Source organism: Suncus etruscus, chromosome 18, assembly GCF_024139225.1.
Source record: "Suncus etruscus isolate mSunEtr1 chromosome 18, mSunEtr1.pri.cur, whole genome shotgun sequence".
In the NCBI taxonomy this organism is placed as follows: domain Eukaryota; kingdom Metazoa; phylum Chordata; class Mammalia; order Eulipotyphla; family Soricidae; genus Suncus; species Suncus etruscus.
In genome coordinates this window covers 42,798,796-42,826,083 of record NC_064865.1, presented here as the reverse complement: position 1 = coordinate 42,826,083, position 27,288 = coordinate 42,798,796, and the positions used below count along the sequence as shown (strand labels likewise).

The 27,288-nt window shown below is 42.4% G+C and overlaps 1 protein-coding gene across 5 annotated transcripts in view; it reads right to left on the bottom strand.

Annotated features, from left to right (window-relative positions):
* The window catches only part of PHACTR1 (phosphatase and actin regulator 1), a 554,139-nt gene that overhangs the window by 76,870 nt on the left and 449,981 nt on the right, over window positions 1–27,288 (bottom strand). For 3 of the 5 annotated variants that reach the window (XM_049765250.1, XM_049765247.1, XM_049765248.1), the window contains 3 exons: window positions 26,761–26,928; window positions 24,010–24,216; window positions 3,683–3,995 (listed from right to left, as the gene is read on the bottom strand). In XM_049765250.1, coding sequence (XP_049621207.1) covers window positions 3,683–3,995; window positions 24,010–24,216; window positions 26,761–26,928 — 688 coding nt within the window. The remainder of the gene's footprint in view (window positions 1–3,682; window positions 3,996–24,009; window positions 24,217–26,760; window positions 26,929–27,288) is intronic. The other 2 variants (XM_049765251.1, XM_049765249.1) reach the window with 1 other exon arrangement.

Sequence of the window (27,288 nt, the reverse complement as noted above, 5' to 3'; positions counted from 1 at the left end):
CCTTGTTCTACTCCCAGATCCTTTGAGGACTCCTGAAAGCCAGTGAGCAGCTCCTGCTTGGTCCAAGCTTTGCTTGGAAAGAAGACCTCTTTTCCTCTGGAGGACAATCTTGTCAGAGTGATGTATGCATTAATTCCCTACATCCTGGCTGGTCTATCCAAACAACCCTGGGGGTAGTGAAGAAGGAAGGGTACAGACAAAATAATGAGGGTTTGGGCTTGTAGGAGGGTGTGAGTACATGTAGCACAGGAAATTGAGTTAGTTCAGCCAGCAAGATCATATTACCCACTCCATAGCCCAATAGTTGCTGTTTCCTGCAATTGTTGTTTGTGATTAATTTTAATAAAGAGCCTGGCTCAGGGTAGGGGAGATAGTTCAAAGGGTTGGAGTTCATGTGGAGTATATGGGTGCCCCAGGTTTGATCTCTGGCATTGTGAAAAGTGACCCCTAAGATGCCAGTCAGGTGTGGCCCCAATGACTACTAGGAAGTCCTCAAACAAATGACAAGAACACAAGGTCAGAGCAGCTAGAGTAGGACCCCATTGATCTGAATTCCAGTGATATGTTCTACAACTCTTGCAGGGGGTTTGAAGTGAGGAACTGAATGGGATCTGTTGGTTAGTGCTTCCAGTGGAAGTCTAGAAAATATATAATTTCAAACCTATTTAGCAAGAACTTCCCAGTATGCTCTCTTGGGTATCTTGTTCAGGCAATTAAAGTCTCATAAAGACTAAAAGCAATAAATACAACTTACCAGGGATGTGGCTTGGGGGTAAAGCGCCCACATTGCTTGCATGAGGCAGCAAACTTGACCCCTGACATTGTCCTCACAAGACCTAGTTCAATTCCCATCTCCTCTGCTGGTGTTAAGGGTATTGTAGCCAAGCATGACATCCCAACAGCAGAAAACAAAACAGCAACAACAACAAAGAACAGGGCAGAGAACAGTGGATGAGGGTAGGAAATAAGCCTGTCTTCTCTGTTCTGGGGAAGGAAGTGCCCTGAGAAAAAAAGAGTTCTGAGTCTATGGCAGATCCAGGCTTGAAGGGTTGGTCAATATTTAGCCTTCGTATAATGTTTTCCTAAGTATAGAAGAAATGGACAGTTTTGTTTATCTATATATTTAAATTTTACTTGGGGTTTTGGGACTTTACCTCAAAGTAATGATCACTTTTTCTGCTTTAGTGCTCTGAGGTTGTTCCTGATGGTGCCCAGACGAGGTCACAGGGATCAAACCCAGAGTTCTTCATATAAATTACGTCCTCCAGACCTTGAGAAATCTCTATGGCCTATAGTTTGATTTTATTGTTTATTTATTTTTGTTAGTTTGTTTTGGTTTGGGGCCATACTTGGCAGTGCTCAGGATTCCTTCCTGGCTCTGTGCCCAAGGATCACTCTTGATGAGGCTCAGGCTGTCAAATGCAGTTCTAGAGATTGAAACCAGGTCAGATGTTTGCAAGACAAGCAATTTCCACACTGGATAATATCTCAGGTCCCTGCATTTTAATTTTTAATTTTTCACCAAATGAAACTTTCCTAAGTCTCATCTGAATGTATAGAAAAGGAAACCCTCTGCATTGCTGACTTCACAGATATGTATTATTCTATCAAATTGCTCTAAGAAGGGCCACTGATCATCACTGCTGTAAGGACATGGTGGCAGATGGACCATAGTCATGGAGGTTGTTTAGTTGTTGACACTGGGGAACTCATTGGACTTTCCTTAGCTTCTCTATGACTTGAGCTCCCCAGGTAGTGTGAGGTATATAATGATATTTAAGAAAAGGTATGGCAAAGACTAAGAAGAATCATCCCAAATTTAAGTTGTTATTGTTTTCATTAACACTAACAGTTGTTAAAAAGGATGTCAGGGGCCAACCACACTTTCTTTTTGCAGCAAGAGTAGACAGAAATGTGAACTGTCAATTCCAAATTTGTAGTGATCACAAGGTTCCTGGAAATTACTCAACTTCCAAACATAGATTACTAGACTATGAAGAGAAAAGGATTTCTAGTGTTGGGGGTGTCAGAAATACAACTGAGGAACTAGAGAATTAGTGCAGTTGGGAAGGCTCTTGCTTTGCAAGAGCTAGGTAGATTTCTCCAGGACTCCAAATGGCCCCTGTGCCCTCGAGAAATGATCCCTGTGTGTATATCATGGAGAAAGCACTGAGTAACACCAGATGTGGCCTCCACATCACCAAAATATGATCCTATTGCAGGTGTCTAGGAGAACAGCTTTGCCACCTTCAGATCAGGTGAGTACACTATTTTTCTTTTTTAAAAGTTTTTGGGGGTGTCCCATGCCATGCTCAGGAAACTCAGAGAGTCACTTTTGGTGATTTTTAGTCAACTGAGCTGGCAGTTCAATGTAAAGGTCTGACAACATGGTGCTGCCTGGGCCCTGTGGGGTTGGGCATGGCCTGGGCCACCCTCTTGGACAGCATCCAGTGATGCTGAAAAGATTGGTGAGAGAGCCATATGGTGCCAGGAATGGAGCCAGGGTCCTACACATGCTAGCCAAGTCTTCAGTCCCTTAGGCCCCAGATCATATACTTGTCATATGAGGCAACTAGGTCAAGGAGATGCCTTGAAGGTGTGTTGAGACCAGGCAAGTAGGGCTGAGTTTGCATGCTTGCATGCACACACACGGACACACAAGAGCCCACACAGGCTGGTTGAGAGCCTATGGGCCTGTCCTTTGGTCCTCTTAGTAGATCTACTGGCAATGCTGGGGAGGCAGATGCTGATGAGTGAAAGAGGATGTATCCTGAAGATAATTATGGCTCAAAGACACTATATCCCTTTGAGCAATGAGAATGAAAGGACATGTCTCTAGCCTTGCCTCCCCTTTACATCCCCCTCACCCCTGCTATCTTGACTTATTGTACTTTCAGGTTGCTTTTTTTGGGGGGGGCATAGCCAGCAGTGCTCAGGGGTTACTCCCTTGGTTCTGAACTCAGAAATTACTTCAGATAGGCTTGCGGGACCATATGAGAGACTGGAGATCGAACCCAGGTTGGCAGTGTGCAAGGCAAATCTCCAGGTTGCTTTTTTTTTAATACCATAAAGATATGAAATACATGAAAAAACATTTATAAGATGTGCTCCCTAGGTCTCTGCCCCTCAGGTAATCACTTAATAGTCAGATGATTGTGCTTTGAAAGATGTAAAGGTTCAGAGAAATTTGCTTTAAAGAAGCATAATGAATAATTCACTCTTAGGATCCTGAATTTGTTTCTATAGATGCATACATATACTCAAATATGTGCATCATTTTCTTTTGCAATATGAGATTGTCCCACATTTTGTCAATGGGCAACATTATCTTTTACTTTTGTTTTTATGGGGGGGAGGCCATGCCTGGTGATACTCAGGACTTACTCTTAGCTCTGTGCTCAGGGATCACTCCTGGCATACACCATATGTGGTGCTTTGGATCAAACCCAGGTTGGCCACACACAAGGTAAGTACCTTACTCACTGAACTTTCTCTGGCCCAATAATATTATGCCCTTCTTTTCTGCTCCCCCAATCATTTAGCTTTTATTCTGACTTTATTTACAAATCTTTCTTTTGCAATGGTTAAACCTAACCTTGATCAAATTCCAAATCTTTCTCTGAGTACCCTTCTCCATTGCTCCCCTCCATTCTGGCAACACCCCCAGTACCCCATACATTACCTTTCCAGCCTCTGCATGGTCATGACCAGCGTTTTGTTCAGCTCATCGATCATCCTGCAGCTGGAGGGGTGCATGGGGAGAGAGCCGGTGGCGGAGGGGTGGTGCGGACCGAGGCTACCATACTGCAGCTGGTGCTGGATCTGGGAGGGCAGGACTGTGTGGTGGTGGCTCTGCTGGCCACTCTTCTGGGCTGCGTAGGATGCCAGGGTGAGTTCTGGCCCCCCAACAGGCATACAGATCATGACTTTCTTTGGAGGTAGCGGAGGCGACAGTTTCACTGGCAGGCAAGGCAATTTCACAGGGGCGCCAGGATCTGTGGTAGAAGTGGGAGAGACAGACATAAGTTGGGGGCAGTAGGAGAAGCCCTGAACACCATATATGCCCACCAGGGAACTTGGGACTAAGGTCACTCAGGTGGGTCCTGAGCTCAAATACACCAGTTGGAATCATGAGCAAGCTGAGTGCCCCCTGCCAAGTTCCTACCCCACTTTCCCTTTCTGCTTCATGCATACTGCCCCATGGGTCTCTGGGGTCCATCCCCAGGCTGTTTCTGAGGCTCTCCACTAGCAGGAAGGAGAACCAACACCATTCACTCTTCTGCTCATGGAAACTCAAAGACCTTCTGGTTAGGCCACCTTGGCCGTCCCCAGGACAGGCCACCACACCATGGTTATGGGACTTTCTATCAGGCATGGGGTCATACACCAGCACTAAGTTTGAGTTCATGGACTACTGTGGCACTACATCAGGAACTATAATGCTGAATCCTTGCTTCCCTGCCCCTGGTAATCATCCTGCCTGGTAGGATGCTTTGTGAAGAGCCTATGCAAGAGTGTAGGCTCAGATGCCCATAGTGGGCAAGGCCTGAGCATGGTGATCAAGCTGGTCAACCTCATTTGGGATTCTGAGATGGACTGCTCAAGATGTAAGGAGGAGATTCCAATAGGCACCTGGGAGCCCTTAGGACAATCTGCACTTGTCCAGCCCAGGGACACTCCATGAAGAGTCATATTCTCTAGGAGATTGGTTGAGGTTTGATTCCCACTGAGCTCCCAGACAGGAAAGGCATTCTCCTGTCTTATTAGGACAAGGGCAACAATTCCAGAGATCCACAGGAAATAATTCACACAATAAAAAGCTTCAAGAATGGGTTCAGGAAATCCAATGCTCAAGCAAAGAATTCAAACCACAAAAGCTTTTTGCTCCTAAAATGGAGTACAGCTCAGTGGAAAAAGACCAAAGAATGAGCCCGAGCCTTCCTCAGACCCTTGGTTTTATTTTTGACAAGAATCAGGTCCCACCCTAGGGTGGGAGCAGAATACCAAGTAAGGAATAATCCAATATACTATCACCAGGTCACATCCTAGGGTGGAGTACAATTATTGATTAGGGTAGGATCAGTAACCCAACAACTCCAAATAAAGAGGCGTTGGGAGCAGATCAGTTCTGGGTGTCTTAGACATAATATGTAGTCCACTGTTTTGCTCCATATCTCTGGACATCATCTAGCACGAGAACTGGGATGGCTGTTCCTCAGGACTATCCAGAAGCACAGTGGCCAGAGAAGTGGAAGAAGAGGGGATGGAGGACTGGAATGTTCTGGACTTCACTTGTTGAGTCCATGGGGAAAAAGGGACAATATGGCCTTAGATTTTTCTACAGTTCTGTCTGCTCTGAGTTAGTCTGCTCTTGTGGAGCTGCCACCATCATGTCACTTGATTCTTAGGAATAAGTCTCATTCTGGTGCTTTGAAGTTCAAACCACTTCACTTCCGGGCTCCCAGGAAATCAATTCATCATGGCACCCAAGGCCTGTCTGCTTCCTGCTTCTTGTGTGCCCTTGGCCTCAAGGTGCCTGCCCTGGTCTCCCAGGGACCAGTTTCCTCAGTGACTGTACCCAGAAACCTTCCAATCAATCTCTGCTCTAACCAGCTCTGCTCATCTTTCCTGGAGTTAGAGGGACTTTATTTTCTACCCTCCAGACTCAATTACTACCCTCAGTTAAGTTGCCACCAGAAGTGTCTCTCTAGTTCATGGAGAAACTCCAGATTTTCCTCCATGACTGCCAAGTCTTCTTTCCCTCTTACCCTTTCCCACAGCTCTTGAGATCCCCCTAATTGCACCTCAGTTTGAAATATTTTAATTTTTGTCTTCCTGCTCAAATTCTACTCTCCTTTCTAGAACCAGTGGATGATGATCACTGCAGCAAAGGACCTACTGTGTGCATGCTATGTACCAGCACTGACAGCAAAGACAACCATAACATGATGGTAATGACCACAGCCTTTCCTGACATCTTGTGTCAAACTGTCCTAAGGCTTTTCGGGTCTAATCAAGGGGTCTACACAAGCCTGGGGTGATCTCACAATGATCGTGGAGGGTCCTGTGCTCTCATTCCTTGCAGAGCACTACCTCAGCGCCCAACCCCTAATTCTCCCCTTTGGGGAAGCAGCATTGTGCTCACACTATCACATCCTTTGTATCTCCCTGGTTCCCAGCTCATACATCAAGAACTCAGACATATTCACAGAATGAGCCACCACAAAAATGTACTGTGTGAGTGGAAGTCACACCTTTCCCAGATACAGATGCTCTAGGAGGGAGATGGGAGCATGAAATAATTCTTAGGCTCAGGCAGCCAAATGGGACATGAAATTGCTAACCCTGCTGTGGAGAAACAGGGGCATAATAATGCCTGGTAAGATTATTTCCCTGATACCATCACAGAGCCAGTTATAACTACAAGGCTCGCCCATACTGTTCCACCAAAGTTCCCTCTGTTCTTTGCACCCCCAACCTGAGTATAGAACACAAGCAAATTACCATAAGGAATAAGTCAGTGGTACTGTCAGTGGATGATGCTGAAAGTCACCACCTGTCAGTCCCTGTTACTGAAGGGAAGGATGAAATATTTGCTTGTATAATCTCATGAGCAGGGCTGGATGTCTGTAGGAAGAACTGGTGACCCTCTGATGGGGCAGGATAAATGTGCCTAGAGAGCTTCCTGAAACTGTCCACATAAGAGACACCAAACAATGATCCTGAAGTCCATGAGTCCTATTAAGCTATGACTCTCTGGGCACTCCCATGCCAGCATGCCTGCCAGTACTTCTAGAGAAAAATGTACCTGGTTTCACCATTACAAACAGTGTCCAAGTAGATACTAGGAACTCTATCAAAACAGGCAAGGAAGGGTTGAACAGTGGGACCAAATATATGACAGGAATAGCTTTTAGAATCACAGAACAGAGAGATCACTGATGCTTAAACCTACATGGACAAACATTACATAGAGAGGAGAACAAAAGTCAATCACTGAAAATAATGGCGGTGATAAGAAGAGAAAATCAAGAGAAGGTTAGGAACTCCAGAGACTTCAGTGAGTGAGCTGAGCAGGCCTGGAGTTGTGGATGGCTGAGGCATGCTGGGAAGTGCAGGCCCTTAGTCCTCTGGCAATGCCCATTTTCATCTCTTTATGACATCTCCATATCAAGTCATTGTTCCCAAGATATCTACAGGCATAATGCCCCTGAACTGCCATTCTGCATCTTTCTGTCCCTCTGTCTTAAAGCAGCATAGAACCTCATCTCTTCCCATAGTGTGGATAATGGTTTCCCATACTCCAAACCATATATGATTGTCAAGGCTGCTCTGGCCAATGATACAAGGCCAAGAGTGACTTGGGTCTTGCCTGTCCCACTCCACAGACTTGGCACCATACTGGACTTCTCAGTTTCATACATGTCCTCTTCAGGGCCTGGAGATATATTCTCTCATTCATCTGCCCTGCTGTGGTCTGCAGTGACCTAACTCATATCCATCCTCCAGAGCACAACTATGGAGTCTCTTAAGCCTTTTAGCTTTTTCTCTCCTGTGACCCTGGTGGTCAGTGACCCATTTAATTCTACTTGGGCTTGGACTAGATATTGCCAATTGCTTGGAACAATGGTAATTCTGGGACCCCATAATCCAGTTCTTGCTGCTTTATGGTTTTCACCGAGAAGGCAATATCAGAGCTACATCAAACTGACTCTTAGAACCTCACTTAGGGGAATTTGAGAGGTATTTTTCAAAAGGTTGAAAAATCACTCTTAGCTTCTTACCATTGTGCTTTTCTACAACAACATAATAAAACACATACAGTATTTCTTTGAGCTGAAGACTTGGACTATCTGCAATAGTCCCCTGAGATTAGCTAGAAGGCTGTATGCCTGGGCTGCATCTCTGGTCTACCGTATCCAAATTTTGGATGTAAAATACTCCCCAGGCACTGACACCCACCCACTGGGGTGTCAGCCATGGTGGTGAGCCCTGCCCCAAGGACCAAGAGGCACAATCAGCTCCATCTAGCTTTGGGCAAAGATCTACTAAAGGCCACTAACAGGGCCTCCAGGTTCTATTTCTGGACCCCAGCATGTAAAATGTAAAAGGCCAATTTGCTGGGAACCTATTTCCTGGAGCTAATTTGCCTAAAACCTATTTACCTAATGACTAGCTTGCCTAAATCTAAAGTTTGCAATTAGAGGGTTTATTTTTAAACCAATTTGACTAACGGCATAGCCAACTAAATTTGATATTTCTAAAAACCGTTCATCATTGAACATTTTGCAAGTAAGACGTTTACAAATAGCCCCATGGGAGAAATTTTTCTCTTTTCTTTGCTATAGAATACTCTAATGATATTTTAGGCAAGTTTAGCTACCGACGCCTTCCACATTTTATTTTAAGCAAGAAATAATTCAGTGTTTTTCCTACAGGACTGGGTTCATTGTATTAGATTCATCTTGTTGGTCATTTATATTTGTGAGGCACTTGCATATGTGTGTGAAAGATGGCAGAGTGAGATGAAACAAAAAGGGGAATTAGTGAATGGCCCCTATTTTTTCTTTCTGAGGAGCTGCATTTCTACAGCAGCGATTCCATTCACCTCATTAGGGAGGTTCAAGAAAGGCAAATTATAGAGAACTTTGGGTTTCTCTGCTCTGTAGTGGAGCACAGATTCTGCTTTAGTGGTCAGCTCCCAGATCCCTCTGACTAAGGTGGGCGACTTCACGCTGACCAAATGCAAAAGACTATAACTATAGGGAAGCCCAAAACCATTCGCAAAGGATCATTGCTAAAGGTAGAAAACAAATTGTTCAGTCACCCATTTGTTGAATTTGGGGAGCAGCTGCAAACAGCTCCAGCTCTTTGAGGATTAGTGTTTCAATCTGGGAAGTAGGAATGAGTTGATGCCATGAGACTTTTATGAGCATTCAGTAAGATGAATTATGTAAACTACATAAGCACAGTGGAGATACTCAGTCCTGATGTATGGACTGCCATGTGCCTTACTACTGAATTGTTTCCCCAGGAAGATGATGCTCCGGGGGAGAACATGGCCAACTGTGCTCTCACAGCTGTACCTCAGAGCTTTCCTCCATAGTCATTCATCTACAGTTGATCAAATCACCTCTCGCCTTGCTGCTGATTTGCATTTGCAGTGGGGTCTAAATAAAATCTCTCTCTGGGTGACTGCTTGGTGGCCCTGTGCTTCCCAGGTGCTTGGGAGATCTCGGTTGTTTTTCTTTCTTGTTTTCTCTCTAGAGAGTGGGAAAAAGTCATACAAGGTTGTGCTAGTGAAGATATGATTCCTGGAGAGTCGTGGTCTCTCTTGGGAGCATGTCAGAATGCTAAGGCTCAAAGCCAGAATGATAGTACAGGGATATGGTGCTGGCTTTGCATGTGGTTGACATGGGTTTGATTCCTGGCATCCAATATGGTCTCTTGAGCACTGCCAGCAGCAATTCCTAAATGCAAAGCTTGAATTAACCCCAGAACACCACCAGGTATTACCCCAATATGAAAAAATGCCACACCTTGGCCCATCCCTCCTGACTGGAAATCTGTATTCTGACCAGTCACCCAGTCCCCCTCTATTAGCAAAATGGCAAGTACCTGGGGCCTGCTGGACAAGAACTGCTGGACCTGAGGCCTGGCTCAGGTATCCTGAGCTTTAACGAAGGGTGACTAATCCAGCTCCAAACTCAGAAGTGCTGGAAATTTTGACCAATTTCAAGACTGTTACTCTCAAATATGGCACCTCCCTGAGCCACACTTTTCTCACCTAAGACAGGTCCTTAATCTGTTATGTTAAAGTGTTACATGAGAAAGATGAGATGGGTGTTTAGGTGGATGTGGTGGACCCTGCAGCAGGAGACCTTCTCTCTGCTATCAGTTAGAAAAAACTCAAAGATTTTGGGGACTCATCCTCTTTCCTGATGAAAACCCAGGAACCCAAGCACCTCCCTTTTTGGGATAGTTATTCTCTGACAGTCCTGAAACAACCCTATTGAATATTTACTATCTGTCACCATTTGGGAAGCTGTCTCACTGTCTGGGAGAGATACGGCCTTGACAGCGACCTGAAGGAGATGTGTTCATAAAACTGTCTTTGCTGATGGAGTGCTGAAAGGCAGAAGAAGGCATCCCATTCCAGAGAATCAGGCAAATAAACCCAACCAGAGAGTCATGATATTCCTGAATGCTGGCTGACAGGTTTGATTTAGGACTAACACCAACATGAAAATAAATCACTAAGGCATTATTGCATTCTCTTCCTTGAAGACTCTTGTCTGCACCCCTAAAAGCTGAGCACCATGTATGTTCCCCAAATCTTCATTTTCACTCTGCACTAGCTATTCCTCCAGAAAGCCTGGGATCACTGCTGATGCTCAGAATGATGTTGGGGAGAGCAGTACCAAGAGTCTTCATGAACACAGATGTGTCAGAATTTTTCAGTCAAAGGCCAGCAGCTGGTGGTCTTAAATCTGATATGCTACCATAGAAACAGTTTTTCTAATTCTGGGTGGAAAATAGACCCTAATCCAGCAGGGTATAAAGCATACTTAGGGCTCAGGACTACTAATATATGGCAGCAAAGTTTTCTTGGCTATGAGACAGGAGCTCTCAGGAGCTCAGAAATTTTCTGGCCCTCTTAGGGATTTTAGGCAATTTGGTATTTCCTCTTTTTCCAAATCCTACAAAGGTATAATGTGGTTAATTGACTTCGAAAGGGAGAGACAATGAGGTGGTGAGGGGGAAACAGGGCAGTGAGGCTGGTCTAAGGAAACAATAGTAAGCATCTTCTGTATTCTGAGGTCCCCCAGAATCCTAAAACTGAGGCCATTGGGCAAACACATCACCACTCAGCTACTGACGTTTTTAATTCTCCGAAGATACCAATCTGATCTCTGGCATTCCAGTGAATATGCTCTGAAATTTAGAATCAATTGATTTAGATCATATAAAATAAAGAACTACATAGTGAATGTAGAATTAGTAAACACTCATGGTGAAAGTACAGATAAGTTCAAGCTAGATCCATAAACCTTTCCAAGAGAAAACTGGGTTAGCTACAGTTCATCTTTTAATCTTGCTAGAAGGACACTTTCTTGCATTAGTAGTAGTGGATGGTAGCAGTTCATATTAGTGAGGCCATCTTCTTTCACCCTGAAATTCCCAGTATATTTCTTGAGACCTAAGGTTGGACCCTAAGTTTGACCTACAAGGAAATAACATGCTCTACTTGCTATGCTTATGAGAGATTGTTCTTTCTTTCTAGGCTTTCTTCAAACACTACACAACACAATAAACAAGACTCAGGTTGTATCTATGGTAGAACTCAGAGCCAGACGACAATATGGAACTGTTTCTTCTAAAGAAATGAGTATCCTGCTGTGAATCATAGGCAAAGGATCATTCAACGCCTCCTTCTATGTCCTGACAGAAGTCTTGCTTTTCCCCAGCCTCCAACTCTATTAAAAAAGTCCAGAACTGGCTGAGGATGCATCAAATAATGAGGCCCACTACATCCCCATTCTCCAGAAATTTACTCCTGGACCAGTTGAAAGAATTCAAGAGCAATCAAGGTCAATAGTAGGTACCCTATGAAATTTTAGTTTGATGCTGAACACTTGGTTACATTTGTGAATCAGTTGAAACTGGTTTCAAAGGACTTAAAAGATGGAGTTGAACTCCTCTGAGCACTGGCTGCTGACTGATCTCAGGTCTTCTGGCAAGTGCCATACCACAACAGATCTTTACTCACTGTTAGCAGGTGAATAGGACGGACTGGGTTAAGAACCTACTTTCTTGAATGCAATCCAGACCATGTTGGAAGACATATCAAAGTCTTTATCAAGTATTTAGAGACTTCCCAATTTACCTAGAGTTCTGAGCAATTCTGGTAACTAAAGTTTATCATCTTCTTTTGTTCCAAATTCCAAGACTGGTCCTGCTCATCAAGAACTAGAAATGATGTCTTAATTTTCAAAAAAATAAAAATAAAAGTAAAAAAGAAAGGTAGTAGGGACAGTATGGAGCTGTAAGTGAGCAAACATTTAGAGAGACTATCTTGTTCTCTACATAGAAACTTTTACAGAAATTTGCTCTTCCTTGTCTTGCTTTGTCTCTTCGTGCACTGTCTTTTATGTTAGCTGAGGTCCAGTTATGGATGATAGAGGAAGAACAAACACCAGATCGCTAGAGAGTGCTGATGGCTGTCACACAGATCCCCAGATACTGATGATGCTTAATAATTTTATTTCAACATTTTACCAGGAACAGACCAACATCATCTAGTGGTTTATGAAGAACAGATAACTGCCAAAGAGGCAGAGACTGGATCCTTGCTCTTCCCTGGACCCACTTTCTGTTCCTACTTTAACTTCCTTCCCCAGTCAACTCCTCTGTATTCTCCTGGCTCAGGCCTGAGAGCAAAATGGACGAATGTTTGTAATCATGGTGCTTAAATAAAGAGATTATAAATAAAAAAAAACAAGTCTGTCATCTCAGATTGCTATAACTTTTTTTTTTTTTTTTTGGTTTTTGGGCCACACCCGTCTGTGCTCAGGGTTACTCCTGACTGTCTGCTCAGAAACAGCTCCTGGCAGGCACGGGGGACCATATGGGACACCAGGATTCGAACCAACCACCTTTGGTCCTGGATCGGCTGCTTGCAAGGCAAACGCCGCTGTGCTATCTCTCTGGGACCTTTTTTTTTTTTTTTTTTTTTTATAAAATCTTAATAAAATGTTTGTCTCATGTCAACTCTCTTTTTTTCCTTTGATACCTTTATTTAAGCATCATGATCGCAATCATGTTTGTAGTTGGGTTTCAGTCATAAAAGAAACTCCGTTCACCAGTGCAACATTGCAACATTTCATGTCAACTCTTACATCTCCAGTACTGAATTCTGTGAATTGAGTAGACAGACCTTGAATTTGGTGATCTACACAATTATAGATCTACCCAAAAACAATGCAGTCTATTTTGTCCATAAGAACATAAATAAGATTGGCAAGAGGTGAAGTCAAATAGCCTCTGTTACAAACTGACTTGTACAAAAATGCTGACTTCCTCTGAAGGTCAAAGCCATCTGACTGACCTCTGATGCTACCACAGTTTCACTTCTGACCCAAGAGTTCAATACTTCCCTATGGGAATCTCACATCTTCATGAAGCTGCAGAATTGGCAGTAATTGTTTTAAATCTATGATTGGGGGCTCAGAGAGATAGTCTGGAGGGCAGGGTACTTGCGCTCTGCTGACCAGAGTTCAGTCCCCAGCACTGCATATGTTCCCTTGAGCCCTTCAGGAATGATTCCTGAGCACAAAGCCAGAAGTAAACCTGGAGCACTGCTGGGTGTAGACCAAGAAACATACAAAATCTATCTAGTTTACAATTTCAGGTATCCAGGATATGTGTATAAGACTGTGAACACTCACCACCAGTATCCTAATATCATGTCATGATCTAAAAGACCTCTGTACCCATTTCTCCCACACTTCCAGCCCCTTTCCAGTAACCACAATAGTTTTCACTGAATTCAAGTTTTGTTATATTGCCAGTTTGCTTTAGTTATTCATATTCTACATATGAATAAAGCTATGCCATTTTTTGACTTATCTCACTTAGCATAATCACCTGGTCTAACTACCTTGTTGTAAATGACATAATTTTATTCATTTTTAATATATATATATTATTTTTGGGTCACACCCAGCAGTGCTCCGGGGTTACTCCTGGCTTTACGCTCAGAAATTAATCCTGGTAGGCTCTGGGGACCATATGGGATGCCAGGATTTGAATCACTGTCCTTCTCCATGCAAGGCAAACCCCCTACCTCCATGCTATTTCTCTGGCCCCTATTTTTAATAATTTTTATTGAGACCAATATAAAGTACAAGTCTTTCACAGTTATATTTATGGTACATAGTGACAGTGAATTAGGGCAATTCCCACCATGATTTTTTTTTTTAAGAGCAGCAGAGTATTCTACGAAGTTATGCATGGCACAACTCCTTTCTTTTTCTGAGTCACATGCAGTGGTGCTCTGGGTTGTTCCTGGCCTGGGGAACACATGCCGTGCCAGGGATTGAACTAGAGTCATGACCAAAGCTTCTGTAATCAAGGCAAGTTCCTTTTTTCACTGCCTGTACTATCTCACGTAGTAGAAAGTTGATTTCATGTTTTGGATATTGTGAACAATGCACTTTCAAGGGTGCATATATTTTTTTAAAATTTTTTATTGTGACCAATGTGCATTACAAATCTTTCACTGCATCATTTATGGTACATAGTGACAATGAATGAGGGGCATTCCCACCACCAGTGCTGACCTCCCTCCGTCTCTATTCCCAGCATGCATCCCACATCTCCCTCCTCTACCCCCCAGTATGCCAATGCAACTGGTCTCCATTTTACAGTTTGTTGTAGATTGAGCATCCATTCCACCGTCATTGGAGATAAAAAAAAGGATAAGAAAAAGGGGAGAAAAAAATTTGGTGACAACTACCAAAAAAAGAAAGGAGAAAAGAAAAAAAAATGGAGGAAAAAAGAAAAAAATGGACCCAGCAAATAAAAATAAAAATAAATCTCTAAATAATAACCACACGTGTGAAAAAGAAAGAGAAAAGTGGAAGAACAAAGAGAAGGAAAATAAAGTCAAAAACTAACAAATCAAAACAAAAGAAGAAAAAGTATGGGTGCTGGGGTAGTGGGGTTTGGTGTTCCCCCCACTTTTTTTTTTCTTTTTGCAGAGGCACAGTAAGCATTGGGGAAGAAAGGGAATTCCCATGGCCTAAGAGATTCAGGGTTTCTCCATCCTTGAAGCATACCATCATGGGATCAACTCCTGGCTCCATATATACTCATTATCCCATTCCAAAGGGGTGCAGATATTTTTTCAAGATTTTTCCCACATTCTTAAACAAATGGCTAGTGGTGATAAATGCTGGATCATATGGAATACCTTTATTTTTTTTTATAGATTTCGTATTTTTTTTTTTGTTGTTGTTGTTTGAAGGAATCTCCATACTTTTCTTTCACAGAGGCTTGAACCAGCTGACAAACTCATAGCAAGGCATAAGGAAGTGTCCATTCTATTGGCTTGTGGGTCTGTTTTTGTGCCAATACCACTGTTTCATTACAATTCTTGCTTGGACTCTGAATTCAGTCACTCTGTTTATAACCACCTCTCCTCCTCTCCCTACCTCTCAAACTTTTACTCATTTTAAAGACTATTTTGACAACATCTTCTTTTACTATACCTTCTTTTGGTTTTCTGAAAAACCTATTACTATTTGAATTCCTTAGATTTATGTGTACACATCTTCAAATTAAGCATTTTGGGTCGCTTGTAAGTGCCTATACCCTTTACAGCTAAGAAACACTCATCATATATTATATAGTCTGGCAGAGTGCCTTGTACATAGTTAGGGTGCTCAAAACATAAGTGCCTTAGAAAGGAAGGAAATTCTAACTCATGCTACAACCTGTCTGAACCCTTAAGACATTTTCCTCTGTCTAATAAGCTAACCATAAAAAGATAAATACTCATTCTACTTATCTGAGGGCCCTATCATAGTCCGGGTCATCGAAAGAAGCTGTAGAATAGTGTGTGCAAGATGAAAGAAATTAGAAAGGGGGAGGAGGAATTGTTTTTTAATGGAAATGGTGTTTTCCCTTTGTTTGGTTCAAAAGTTCTGGAAAGCTCTTGCATACAATATGAACACTCTTAATGTGACTGAGCTGACTGCTGAAATGAATGAAAATACTATTTAAAAGAAATTTTATGCATTGTTAAAAAAAAAAAAAGATCAAACAGGTACAAAGTGAGTCAAATTACCAACATAAGAAAAATCAAGCTAAGGGAAAAAAAGGGCATTTTATTCGTTTGTTTTGGGCTTTATTCATTCAAGCTAATCTGAGCAGAGAGAAATATCTTTAAAAAATGTGTGTAAGGGGCTGGAGAAATAGCACAGAGGTAGGGCATTTGCCTTGTATTCAGAAGGACCGTGGTTCAAATCCCGGCATCCCATATGGTCCCTCAAGCCTGCCAGAAGTAAACCCTGAGTGCTGAGTGCTGCTGGATGTGACCCAAAAACCAAACCAAACCAAACCAAACAAAAAAACAACCAAAAACATGTGCATAAAAGAGAAAAAAAATCCACATTTTCCAACAAAAAATAAAAAATGAGTGAGTAGAGAGGACATAATCAATAAATTCAGTTGTATTCTCCATTCCTTCAAAGTATCAGTTATCAAGAAAGTGCAAAATTTAAACCCCTTTAGTGGCTTCTTGATTACAGTAAAACATTTTTTCCATTTAAAGGACAGATAATGTCCAAGGTCACAATGCACTGATTTTCTATTTTCTTGCCTGGTCTGAGGAGACTATTGGGTACAAAAGTAGGGCCATGGGTAAAGGGAGTGAGGTGATTTGTAGGTGTTCAGAGAGATCTAAAGAGGAGAATGAAGAGGAAGAGTGACTGGAGAGAACTGAAGATAGAGCTGCAGAGAGCAACAAAGAAGCCTCATGAAATGAGAGAGCAGCATGTGGCTGGCGAACACTGTCATTGTCCACAAAACTAGAGAGACAGCTATAAATAGGAATATTGGTTGGAGCTTGACAACCACAAGGCAGAGGACTCTCATTAGCTACGTGCTGGGATTGAAAAAATACCTCAGAGCAGGGGCATACCATTTGTCAGGTAAATTTGCCCTTTTAAATACTGTGGAATGCAACTAGCAATCAACCAACTTCTGATAATACTGTAAGTTTCTTTGCTTGTCAGGTTCTAAAGATAGTGCGACCAACTCCCCAGAGATTCACATTAGCAGAAGGATTTGTTTTTGAAGAATCAACAACAGTTTTCTTTCTTTGTTGGATTATCAAGTGTCTCTGGTGTCAAATGTTTCCCATATGATCGGCCTGGGTTTTGATTCTTACAGACTAATTCCTTCTGGCGCTTTTTTTTTTTCAAAACCCAGCTGCGACCAAGCTCTTCTCTATATAATCAAGAGCCTTGAGACCATTGCTTATTTTCTGAAAAGCTGAACACCTTTTGTCTTTGAGTTCTACATATAAGATTTCTTAAATTTCTCAAATGTATAGAAATATAGAAAGCAAAACCAAAAACAACCCTCAGAGAAAGTGAATGCTTCCTTTGTTTTGGGTTTTACGAGTAAAGATCTTAGTGAAGAAGATAAAAACTATTGCTTCTAAGGGAAGATTCTAGTACAACAAAGAGTGGAGTATATCTATATTTATCAGCTATGAAATCATTCCAAAGTCTTTAATTTCTCCAAATCTCATTTTCTTTATCTCTGAAAGGGGGATAATAATGTTAAACAATGTCCATCCACCTCATTTGACTCAATGGCACATTCTCAAATCCTCAAAAAAAAAAAAAAAAAAAGCATAGCTCCAAGGAAAGCCTCTTCAAGTGATGTTGGGTCAACTGGTCAACCACATGCAAAAAAATGAACTCAGACTTCTATTTAATGCGATGCGCAAAGGTCAAATCAAAATGGATTAAAGACCTTGATATCAGATGTGAAACTGACGTAAAAAAGAAGAAAACATAGGCAAAACACTCCATGACAGTGAGACTAAAGGCATCTTTGAGGAGGAAACACCACTCTCCAAACAAGTAGAAGCAGACATAAACAAACGGGATTACATTAAATGAAGATTCTGCACTTCAAAGAAAACAGTGATCAGGGAAAAACATCACCATGGAATGGAAAAAATTATTCATCCAGTACCCATCAGATAAGAGGGTAATCTCTAAGATATGCAAGATACTAACAATTTAACAAGAAAAAATATCTAGCCTCTTCAAAAAATGGGAAGAATAAACAGACATTTCCTCAGAAGAAGAAATACAGAAGGCCAAAAGGCATATGAAAAAATACTCCACATCACTAATAATCAGCAAGATGCAAATCAAAACAACAGTGAGATACCATCTTACACCACAGAGTATTGTACATATCACACAGAACAAGAACAATCACTGCTGGTGTGGATATGGGGAGAAAGGAATTCTCATTCACTGCTGGTGGAAATGCATCTATACAAGCCTTTCTGAAGAACAATATGGATATTCCTTAAAAAAAAATTGGACATTGAACTTCCATATGATCTAGCAATACCACTCCGAGGGATATACCATGGGAACACACACACACACACACACACACACACACACACACACACACCAACAACAGGGCCAGAGCGATGGCACAAGCAGTAGAGCATTTGCTTTGCATGTGTTAACATAGGACGAACTGTGGTTTGATCCCCCAGCGTCCCCAAGTCAGGAGCGATTTCTAAGGACATAGCCAGGAGTAACCCTCTGAGTCACTGGGTGTGGTCCAAAAACCAAAACCAAAACCAAAAACCAAACAAACCCCAACAACAATACAATAATGCCCTCTGCACTCCTATGCTTATAGCAGTGCTATTTACAAATAGCCCAAATCTGTAAACAACCTAGATGACCTACAACAGATGAGTGGCTAAAGAAACTGGTACACTTAAACAATGGATGTTTAGATGCAGCTGTTAGGAAAAAAGAAGTCACTAAATTTGCCTTTACATGGATGGATATGGAGACTATTAAGCTGAGTGAAATAAGTCAGAGGGAAAGTGATAAACACAGAATAGTCTCATTCATCTGTGAGATTTTGGAAAATTAAAAGACAGTATATAATAATACCCTGAGACAATATAGATAAGGGTCGGAAGGACCAACCCATGATATGGAGCTTACCACAAAGAGTAATAAGTGCAGTTAGAGAAATAACTACACTAACAACTACCATGACAATGACAGTGAAAAATAAAATGCCTGTCTTTAAGACTGGCAGAGAATGGGGGAAGAGGAAAATGGGGGACACTGGTGATAGGAAAATTACACTAGTGAAGAAGGTCGTGCATTTTATGGCTGAAACTCAACTACAAACATATTTATAACCATGGTGGTTAAATAAATAAATTATTATTAAAGAAAAAAGCATAGCTCCTATTTATTATTATTATTTAAGGGTATGTCAGACTATGAATATCATGCAAGTTGATGATCCTTCATCTCAATGATACTTACAGGGTCCCTATTATTGTGCCTTATAAATATCCATGTGATATTTCACATTTGGATTCAGGGTGGCTTGAGAGATGATCAGTGCAGATTATAAAAGGTAAGACACAGGGTTTTGGCCTCAGTTACCCTCTCCCTCTCCCCATCTCTCTCAAGAAGGCTGCATTGGGAGAACTACTTGAGAAGCACTCAACTCAGATAAAATTCTTTCTGCAATCAATGCCACTGGGCATGAGACTTCGGGGATGGAAAGGAACCTAGTTCTCAGTAACTCCTGACCCTGACATGCCACTGTGCCTACTTATAGGAAAGATGACATGGAAAAAGATAATGATAGAAGAGGAAGAGCCATCTGGGAGAGCTTCTCTGTCAAGCTAAAGAATGGAGAACCTTCGTGAGATAGTCTTCCAATTAAGAAGCAAATGCCAAAACAGAGCTCTTTCTGCCTCTTTCCCTGGTCATATAAATACCTGGAAGTGACCCAGTTCAGGTTCATGTATCTTTCCAGTATTCTACCAGACCATTAACCACTGTCACTCTCAATTAATCATGTTTAGTATGTTTGGTTTTCTTTCAAAATTATCAGAACAATAGACATTGAGAAAATGCTAGAATGCTTAAGTCTCAATTTAGAGTGCAAGAAATCTCAGTTTATTAATTCCTTCTGACGTGGCCCAGATGTCTCTAGAGTAATTAGTAACAGAACAGGCTTAATGCAACTGCCTCATGGTGATGAAGATTCATTAGGACTGACTGCTCAGAAACAAGAATTAAGCAAGTCGAATTGAATTTTAATCCGAAACGATAGCATCAGCCTTGTAGCCCATCGACCTCTGTCTCTCTCTAGTTATGTCTTCATCATATTTAATGACCTAGCAGAGACAATACTATTCAGGTAAGGTCAGTAACTTTTCTTAATTTTATCCACTTATTTCCAGCTAGATGAAGGCTAAGCTTACCAACAGATAAAAGTTCACACTCATGGGAAAGCAGGAGGGAAATAAGAGAGATTGGGCTGACTTGGGGAACTTCACAATTTTTGTCAAGAGTCCTGTGGATTGCAGACTACCCAAATTCAGGCTCCAGCGTGCTGAAACTCAAGTGAACCTTCATTAACTAGATCAAACAAATCAAAGAGTACTGGGAGTTAAGAAATGCTGTCAATTTCCTTTAAAAGTATCTACTGGCTGGCTCTCTTCCTCTTCTGCTATCACTCAGATGTTCATTAGTTCATATTTCAACAACTTAGGATGCCTCTAAAATAGTCTCGGGCACAAATCATGCAATTTAATTCAACGAGGGACTCTGGATCATGAGGAAGAGAGTTGGCCTAAGCAGTGGCTTCTTGATCAGAATCCATCATCTCATCCTTCTGCTATTAGGTACATCAACCCAGGGGTTCTTTGAAATGCTAGTTTTCATCATATCACTCTTCTGCTTAAAACCTCCAAAGCCAGGGACATAAAATATAAATATTAACCCCCTCTCCCAGACCCACTTGAGTGAACTCTATCTCAGTAGCCCATGAGATAAAACTTCTATTCTGTCTCAACCACCCCATCAGTGACCTCTGAGCCTTCATCCAAGGTCTTCTTTTTCTGGAACATTCTTCTCTATTCTCTATAAGTGCCCTTCCTGTTATCTGGGACAGCTGAAATTCACTCACCTCCAGTGACCCCTTATCAGACAGTGCTAAACCACAAGTCTTGCTCCTGACAGTATAACCTTGCCCTCTCACATATATACATATACATTTATTAAACAGCTATACATTTGATCTGCTTTGATATATGGCATCTCATGTTGCTGAGAGTAGGTGTGTTGGACAAGTATATACTACATATAGGGAGTTCTTTCTTCCTAAATTTAATCTTTCTCTAGGGAATTTTGACATCAAAGCTTAAAACAGTCAATAGCTTTTAAAAGGAATATAATTTAAGGCCAGACTGCAATGAGCAATTCTAGTTCTAGTAATAAACCAGGGGGGAAAAGTAAGAGAGGATTATAAAGATAGAGCTCATGATTAAGAATATTTGCAGGTATGTGTGAGTGTTTTGTAAGAGAAGCTGGAATATCCCTTAAGGGTCTGTCAAGAAAATCCTGACTAACAATATTGAATAGTTAACAAAGTCACATTGTTAACAGGAGAACCTGTTAACAAAACATCACCTAGTGCAAGAAGCAGGTTGTGGAAGAATATGTCCAGTGAGCCTTTGAATAATGTTGCTTCTAATCACTGTCATTTCTTTACAATATTGATGAAAAAGGAACAATCAATTCCTGGTCAGAGCAACTGTGGAGTATGTCCCCCAATTGTGGGTTTTCTCCAGACTCTCAGCTTCCTCATGTATCCCCACAGAAATGCTCCTGAGAGTCACTAGTATATTTCAGTTGTACCACTCTGAGCACTCTAAGTGTGTGTGTGTGTGTGTGTGTGTGTGTGTGTGTGTACATGTGACTGATATGCACCCTGTGATGCAATAACAATCTTTCCAGTGTTTAGCAACTACCAACTTGTGTTGAGCTACCAGATTAGGCTCGAGGTACCTGTGACCCTGAACTAGAGTAAGTGAAATGGAAGAGTGAATACAAATAGAAATTAACATTAGAAGTTCTTTGGTCTTTCTTTAGAAATTTGGTGATATATTTTGTGACCAGGTATGTGTGATGTCATAAAAGTCAAGGCTTATTTATATTAAGCTGACTTTGGTAAAACTAAATGAATTAGACATGGCTTTGCTTAGAGCTGTAATTTTCAAAAACCTGGTGGGAATGCTGCCTAGTTTAGCCTTTCTGGACTTTACTAATGGTATTGCTGGATCATATGGGAGCTCAATTATCAATTTTTTGAGGAATATCCACATGATCCAGCAATACGACTCCTATGGATATACCCTAGGAACACACAAACACAATACAAAAAAATGCCCTTTGCTCTCCTATGTTCATTACAGCACTATTTACAATAGCCAAAATCTGGAAACAACCCAGTTGCCCAACAACAGATGAGTGGCTAAAGAAACTATGGAACATCCACACAATGGAATACTAAGCATCTCTTAGAAAAAATTAAGTAATGAAATTTGCCTATACATGAATGGGCATGGAGATTATTTTGGTGAGAGAAATGAATCAGAGGGAGAAGTATAGATATAGAATGGTCTCACTCATCTGCAGGATATAAGAAAATGGAAGACAGTATGGTAATAATATCCAGGGACAATAGAGATAAGGGTTGGAAGGACCAGCGTATCACAAAGAATGGTGAGCACAGTTAGAGTACTAACGGCACTGACAACTGCCATGACAATGACAGTGAGATGAGAGAGAAGCAAAATGCTTGTCTTGAAAACAGGTAGGGCATGGAAGAGGAGGAAAATTGGGAATGCTGGTAGCAAAAATGTTATACTGGTGAAGGGTTGTGTACATTCGATGACTGAAACCCAACTATGAACATTCCTGTTACCACGGTGCTTACATAAAGAAATAATAAAATATTTTAAAAAAGGACATTAAGTGAGGTCTGACTGCACAGTGGCATTTGATTTTTTTTTTTTGGTTTTTCGGCCACACCCGTTTGATGCTCAGGGGTTACTCCTGGCTAAGCGCTCAGAAATTGCCTCTGGCTTGGGGGGACCATATGGGACGCTGGGGGATCAAACCGCGGTCCTGATCCTTGGCTAGCACTTGCAAGGCAGACACCTTACCTCTAGCACCACCTCGCCGGCCCCGGCATTTGATTTTTACCAGTGGTGATCTTTCAGTGGAAAGCTGGGACAGGATTGTTGTTCTCTTTATGGGTTTCTAAGCATTAAAACTAAGAAGCATTGGGCTAAAGTATTAGCAATCTATGGAATGGTGCTTTTGGTTAGAAATGAACTCATTTCAGTCACAAGCATTGACTTGGATGGATGCATTTATTGATCTAGTAATTGACAGAAGCCTATGTTTCAGTTGGACTTGGATAAAACTCAGCAGCATGTGCAAGACATCCTGCTATCCTGGGAACAGTGTTGAGGAAGGAAGAAGTGGAAACGGGTTCTGGGACTCCACTGCAGAACTCTCGCCAGCCTGGCACATCACTCACTCCTCTCCATCTCACCTCTCTCTCTCTCATGAGAGAGAAAATAATTCTCAGCCTCCCTTCTGACTACATCTGACAGAAACATACAGAGATCAATAAGAAACTATTTCAGAATACAGCTAAAGAGTGGAAATAGGCAATAGACCAATATTAGACAGGTGGGAGAAGCCACATTTGAAGTAGTTCATCTCTGTCCATCCCACCACCTGTCTGACAGGCTGCCAACACACTCAGGTGTCCAGCAAACGCCGTCTGACACGAAGCCCTATATAATCACATGGGGACACCTGGCAAAGAGCATTTTAAAATATATAAATCATTTTGGGACAGCATCCTTCTTTTAAAAGCATTTCCCATAGTACTTAGCAGATCCTTGTCTTAATTTTCTCCTCCCACCTTTTTTCTTTTTCTTTTGGATTCAGAACTTGAATTTTAATAGCGGAAAAATGCTGGATTGCAGGGCAATTATTGAAAGCAAAAGAAGAAAAAAGAAAAACTTTGACAAATTTATTATGAAGGGAATCAGGCACCCACCACTTCTTATCATTGCAAAGAACTTGATGCTGAGTCCAATTCACAAATTAGTCCCAGAAATTTCATTTGCCTATGAACAGACACACAACTGAAGACTCCTGGCACATGGAACGGGCATTATTGGAAGCTTCTTGACACAAACACACAAACCTAGGCCACAACTGCGTGTACCAAGACACACATAGAAACACCCAAACTCCCCCAATGGGCCCTTGGCCAAAGAGAGGAAGACCCTGTCCCATGAAGGGAAGGTGAAGTGATGTACCCCGAGTCTTGACTCACCTGTTAAGTGGTTGGCAATCCTGGCAGTGGGTTTGGGAGGCAGGGCGGGGGGCTGCTTGAGAAGGGGCAACTGCTTCACTGGGGTCTCTTCATGGTCTCCAGAGAAAGCAGCAGGTTTTTTGGGGGGCAGTAGCAGGACTGGTTTGGCTGAAGGATCTTGGGACATGAGGACTCCAGAGTCAGTGGCAGAGGGACTTTCTTCAGACACTGAGGGTACAACCATAGGACACACAGGAGACATTACACAGACGCTATGCACGCAGGGCACATAGAACAGGGACAAAGGCACTTAGGTGAGTGACATAGCAGAGCCAACAGCCCAGGCACTCATGGACATGCAAAGGCAAGGTGAGGGCACCAGGGATCCAGAAAGTGGGGGAGAGAGAGGAGAGGTAGGAAGATCAGGAAGGGACATAGGAGGGGAATCTTCCCACCAACCACCCCCCACATTCAACCATTCAACATGATACAAATTTGAAAAACCAGCACAAAACCAGCGGCAAACATTTTCCCCCTGCCTGTCTGTGTTTTCCAGGGTAGCGTGGACTTGACTTGTGATCTTGGCTCCAGAGGGGACACCAATTGGGGCTTCTCCATGTACCCTGCAACTAATCCTTCAAGGCTCAGTGCACCCTATTGGGTTTCCAGACTCTACCCCTTGGGTGGTTGCTTTTTTTTTTTAATGGCATACCTCCTTTCATCCTCTCCTCACACACATACACTGGTCCTGTAAACTCTGACATATCAAAGGTAGGATGTCCCTGCCCAGATCTTATTTCATCTTCCTCTCTTTGCTCACTTTTTTTGGTTTGTTTTTTTCCTTTTCTTTTAATTTTGAGGCCACACTCTCAGGTGCTCAGGGTTTATTTCTGACTCTACCTGCAGGAATTACTCCTGGTGGGGTTTAAAAGAGCATATGGGATGCTGAGGATTGAACCCCAGCCATCTATGTGCATGGCAAGCACTCTGCTTGCTGTATTATAGCTCTGACCCCAACACTTGCTTGAATTTCTGCTCTGTCTTGGGGACACTGTTCCGTTCCCCTATGGGGATGGGGACCCAACTGGCTCAAGTGAAGAGCTGTGACAGGTTCAGCAGCAGAGCTTGATACTCTGAATCCATGTAGTGACAGTGCTTACTGTGACAGTCACATCCATCTGAGTTCGACATCAGTAGGAAAGCCAGGTGCAAAATTCTAGACTGCTTGGTTGGAAAAATCATTCATGGGGCAGGAGCCATATTAGAGTATGTAGGACTTGCCTTGCAAACAGCTTTGGTTCAATCCTAGCACCAATTGGGTCCCTCAAGCCTTGCCTGAGCACAAGTTGATTCCTGAGCACAAGTCAGGAGTAAATCCCGGAGCACATCTGGGTATGGCCCCCAAACCAATAATAAAACCAAAAACCAATCCAGTTTGTCAGAGGGCAGTGGGAGAGAGGCCTGGATGAATGACACCCTTCTCTGTCAGAGAAGAAAGTCTCTTAGAGTGTAGCTGTCAACCCCTAAACATTAACCCTGTAGCTAGCCCTTGAGAAAAAGAGAGTCCCTCTCTCTCTGTAGGGCACAGGTCCTGGTGCCAAGAAGGGTTGACATGGACAGAGGACACCTGTCCTACCCACTTGGGCTTGATGAGGGAGACAAAGTGGGAGAGTCACAGAGAGATGGAATTTTGAGGCTGGGCCCAGATCTGATCTCCACGGACAATGGGGAAGGCCCTAGACCAGACCTCTGAGGGAACAGATGCTGGTACTGACCTCTCTCTGAGGGAAACTGCACTTGGCAATAACCTCTCTGAGGGAAAGGGCACTGGAAGTGACCTCTCTCTGTGGGAACAGGCTCTGATACTAGCTTCTCTGAGGAAATGAGCATTGGTACTGCCTCTCTCTAAGGGAATGGTCACTGATATTGACCCCTCTCTGAAGAATAAATACTGGTACTGATCTCTCTCTCTCTCTCTCTCTCTCTCTCTCTCTCTCTCTTTGAGGTATTAAGCAATGGTATGACCTCTCTGTGCTTTGGACAAAGAGGGGAGAATCAGCAGACCTTAAATATTACTCTATGGACTAGAGATAGTACAGAGGGAGGGCATTTGCCTTGCAGGGGCAGATCTGGATTCAATATCCAGCATGATCCCAAATGATCCCCTGAACCCTGCCAGGAGTAATTCCTGAGCTCAGAGCCAGGACCAAAACCTGAGCCTTGAGCCAAAAATCTACCAATCAACCCAAAGCCAAAAAGCCCAAGCAAACAGAAGAAGTCACCAACGTACAGTAACTTTACCAGTCAAGGTGTCTAGTATAATGGACACAAACACAATAATTGGTTTGATCTCATAAGCAATGCCATTTACTAGACTGATCGGACCTTTAACTGGTATCTTGGGGGCAGGATTTCAGGGCAAGCTTGCAAATCATTGAACAGGAGATAGGCAGGTACTGCATAGAAGTGATAGATATTTCCCCCCTTATCTAACTAAAGTGAATATAAAAAACAAAACGATGACATTTAAAATAATCAATGTTACAAAAAACAATACAATGATATTAAGGCTTTCAAGTCAAAAAATATATCAAGTCAAGAAACTGACTTGATAGAACACGAAGTGCAAAAAAGCCTCATTCTCTAGGTAGTTTGTGCATTTACTGATATGTCAGTTCTGTTTTCATTCCCAGGAAAGACTTAGATAGAAATAGTTCAGAAAAGAAATGAGAAAGAAGGTTCTCTAAGACCACAACTCGGGTCACACATTACCTGTCCCATCCATGATGTCTGAAGGCTGGAGCACCTCATAAGAGCAGGGATCCCTGGGCATGGGAACCGGCTCCATTTCGGACAGGGCAGGCAGAGACAGCTGGCTGGAGCTCAAGGACGGTGCATTTTCCAGGGAGTCATCATCATTGGAGATGGAGAGGTCCCCATCTGTCAGAGGAGGAGACAGAGTTAGATTGTGGGGTCTTGGAAGGGTGATAGCAAACTGAATGCATTCAGATGCTCACATCCACCAGACTTCATCCAGGTCAGTGCCCCAAGTTGACACATGCTCTTTGGCTTTTAAGATTTTTAGTTAATTTTAGAGCTTTGACATCTAATCACAAGACCAATGTTTTCCAAACAACTCAGCAAATGTGCCTGTTTTCTCTCTATCTTTTTTTGTTTGTTTGTTTGTTTTAGGGTTTTGGGTTTTTTGGCCACACCCAGCAGCACTCAGGGGTTCCTCCTAGCTCTTGCTCAGAAATCACTCCTGGCAGGCTCAGGGGACAAAATGGGATGCTGGGGGAT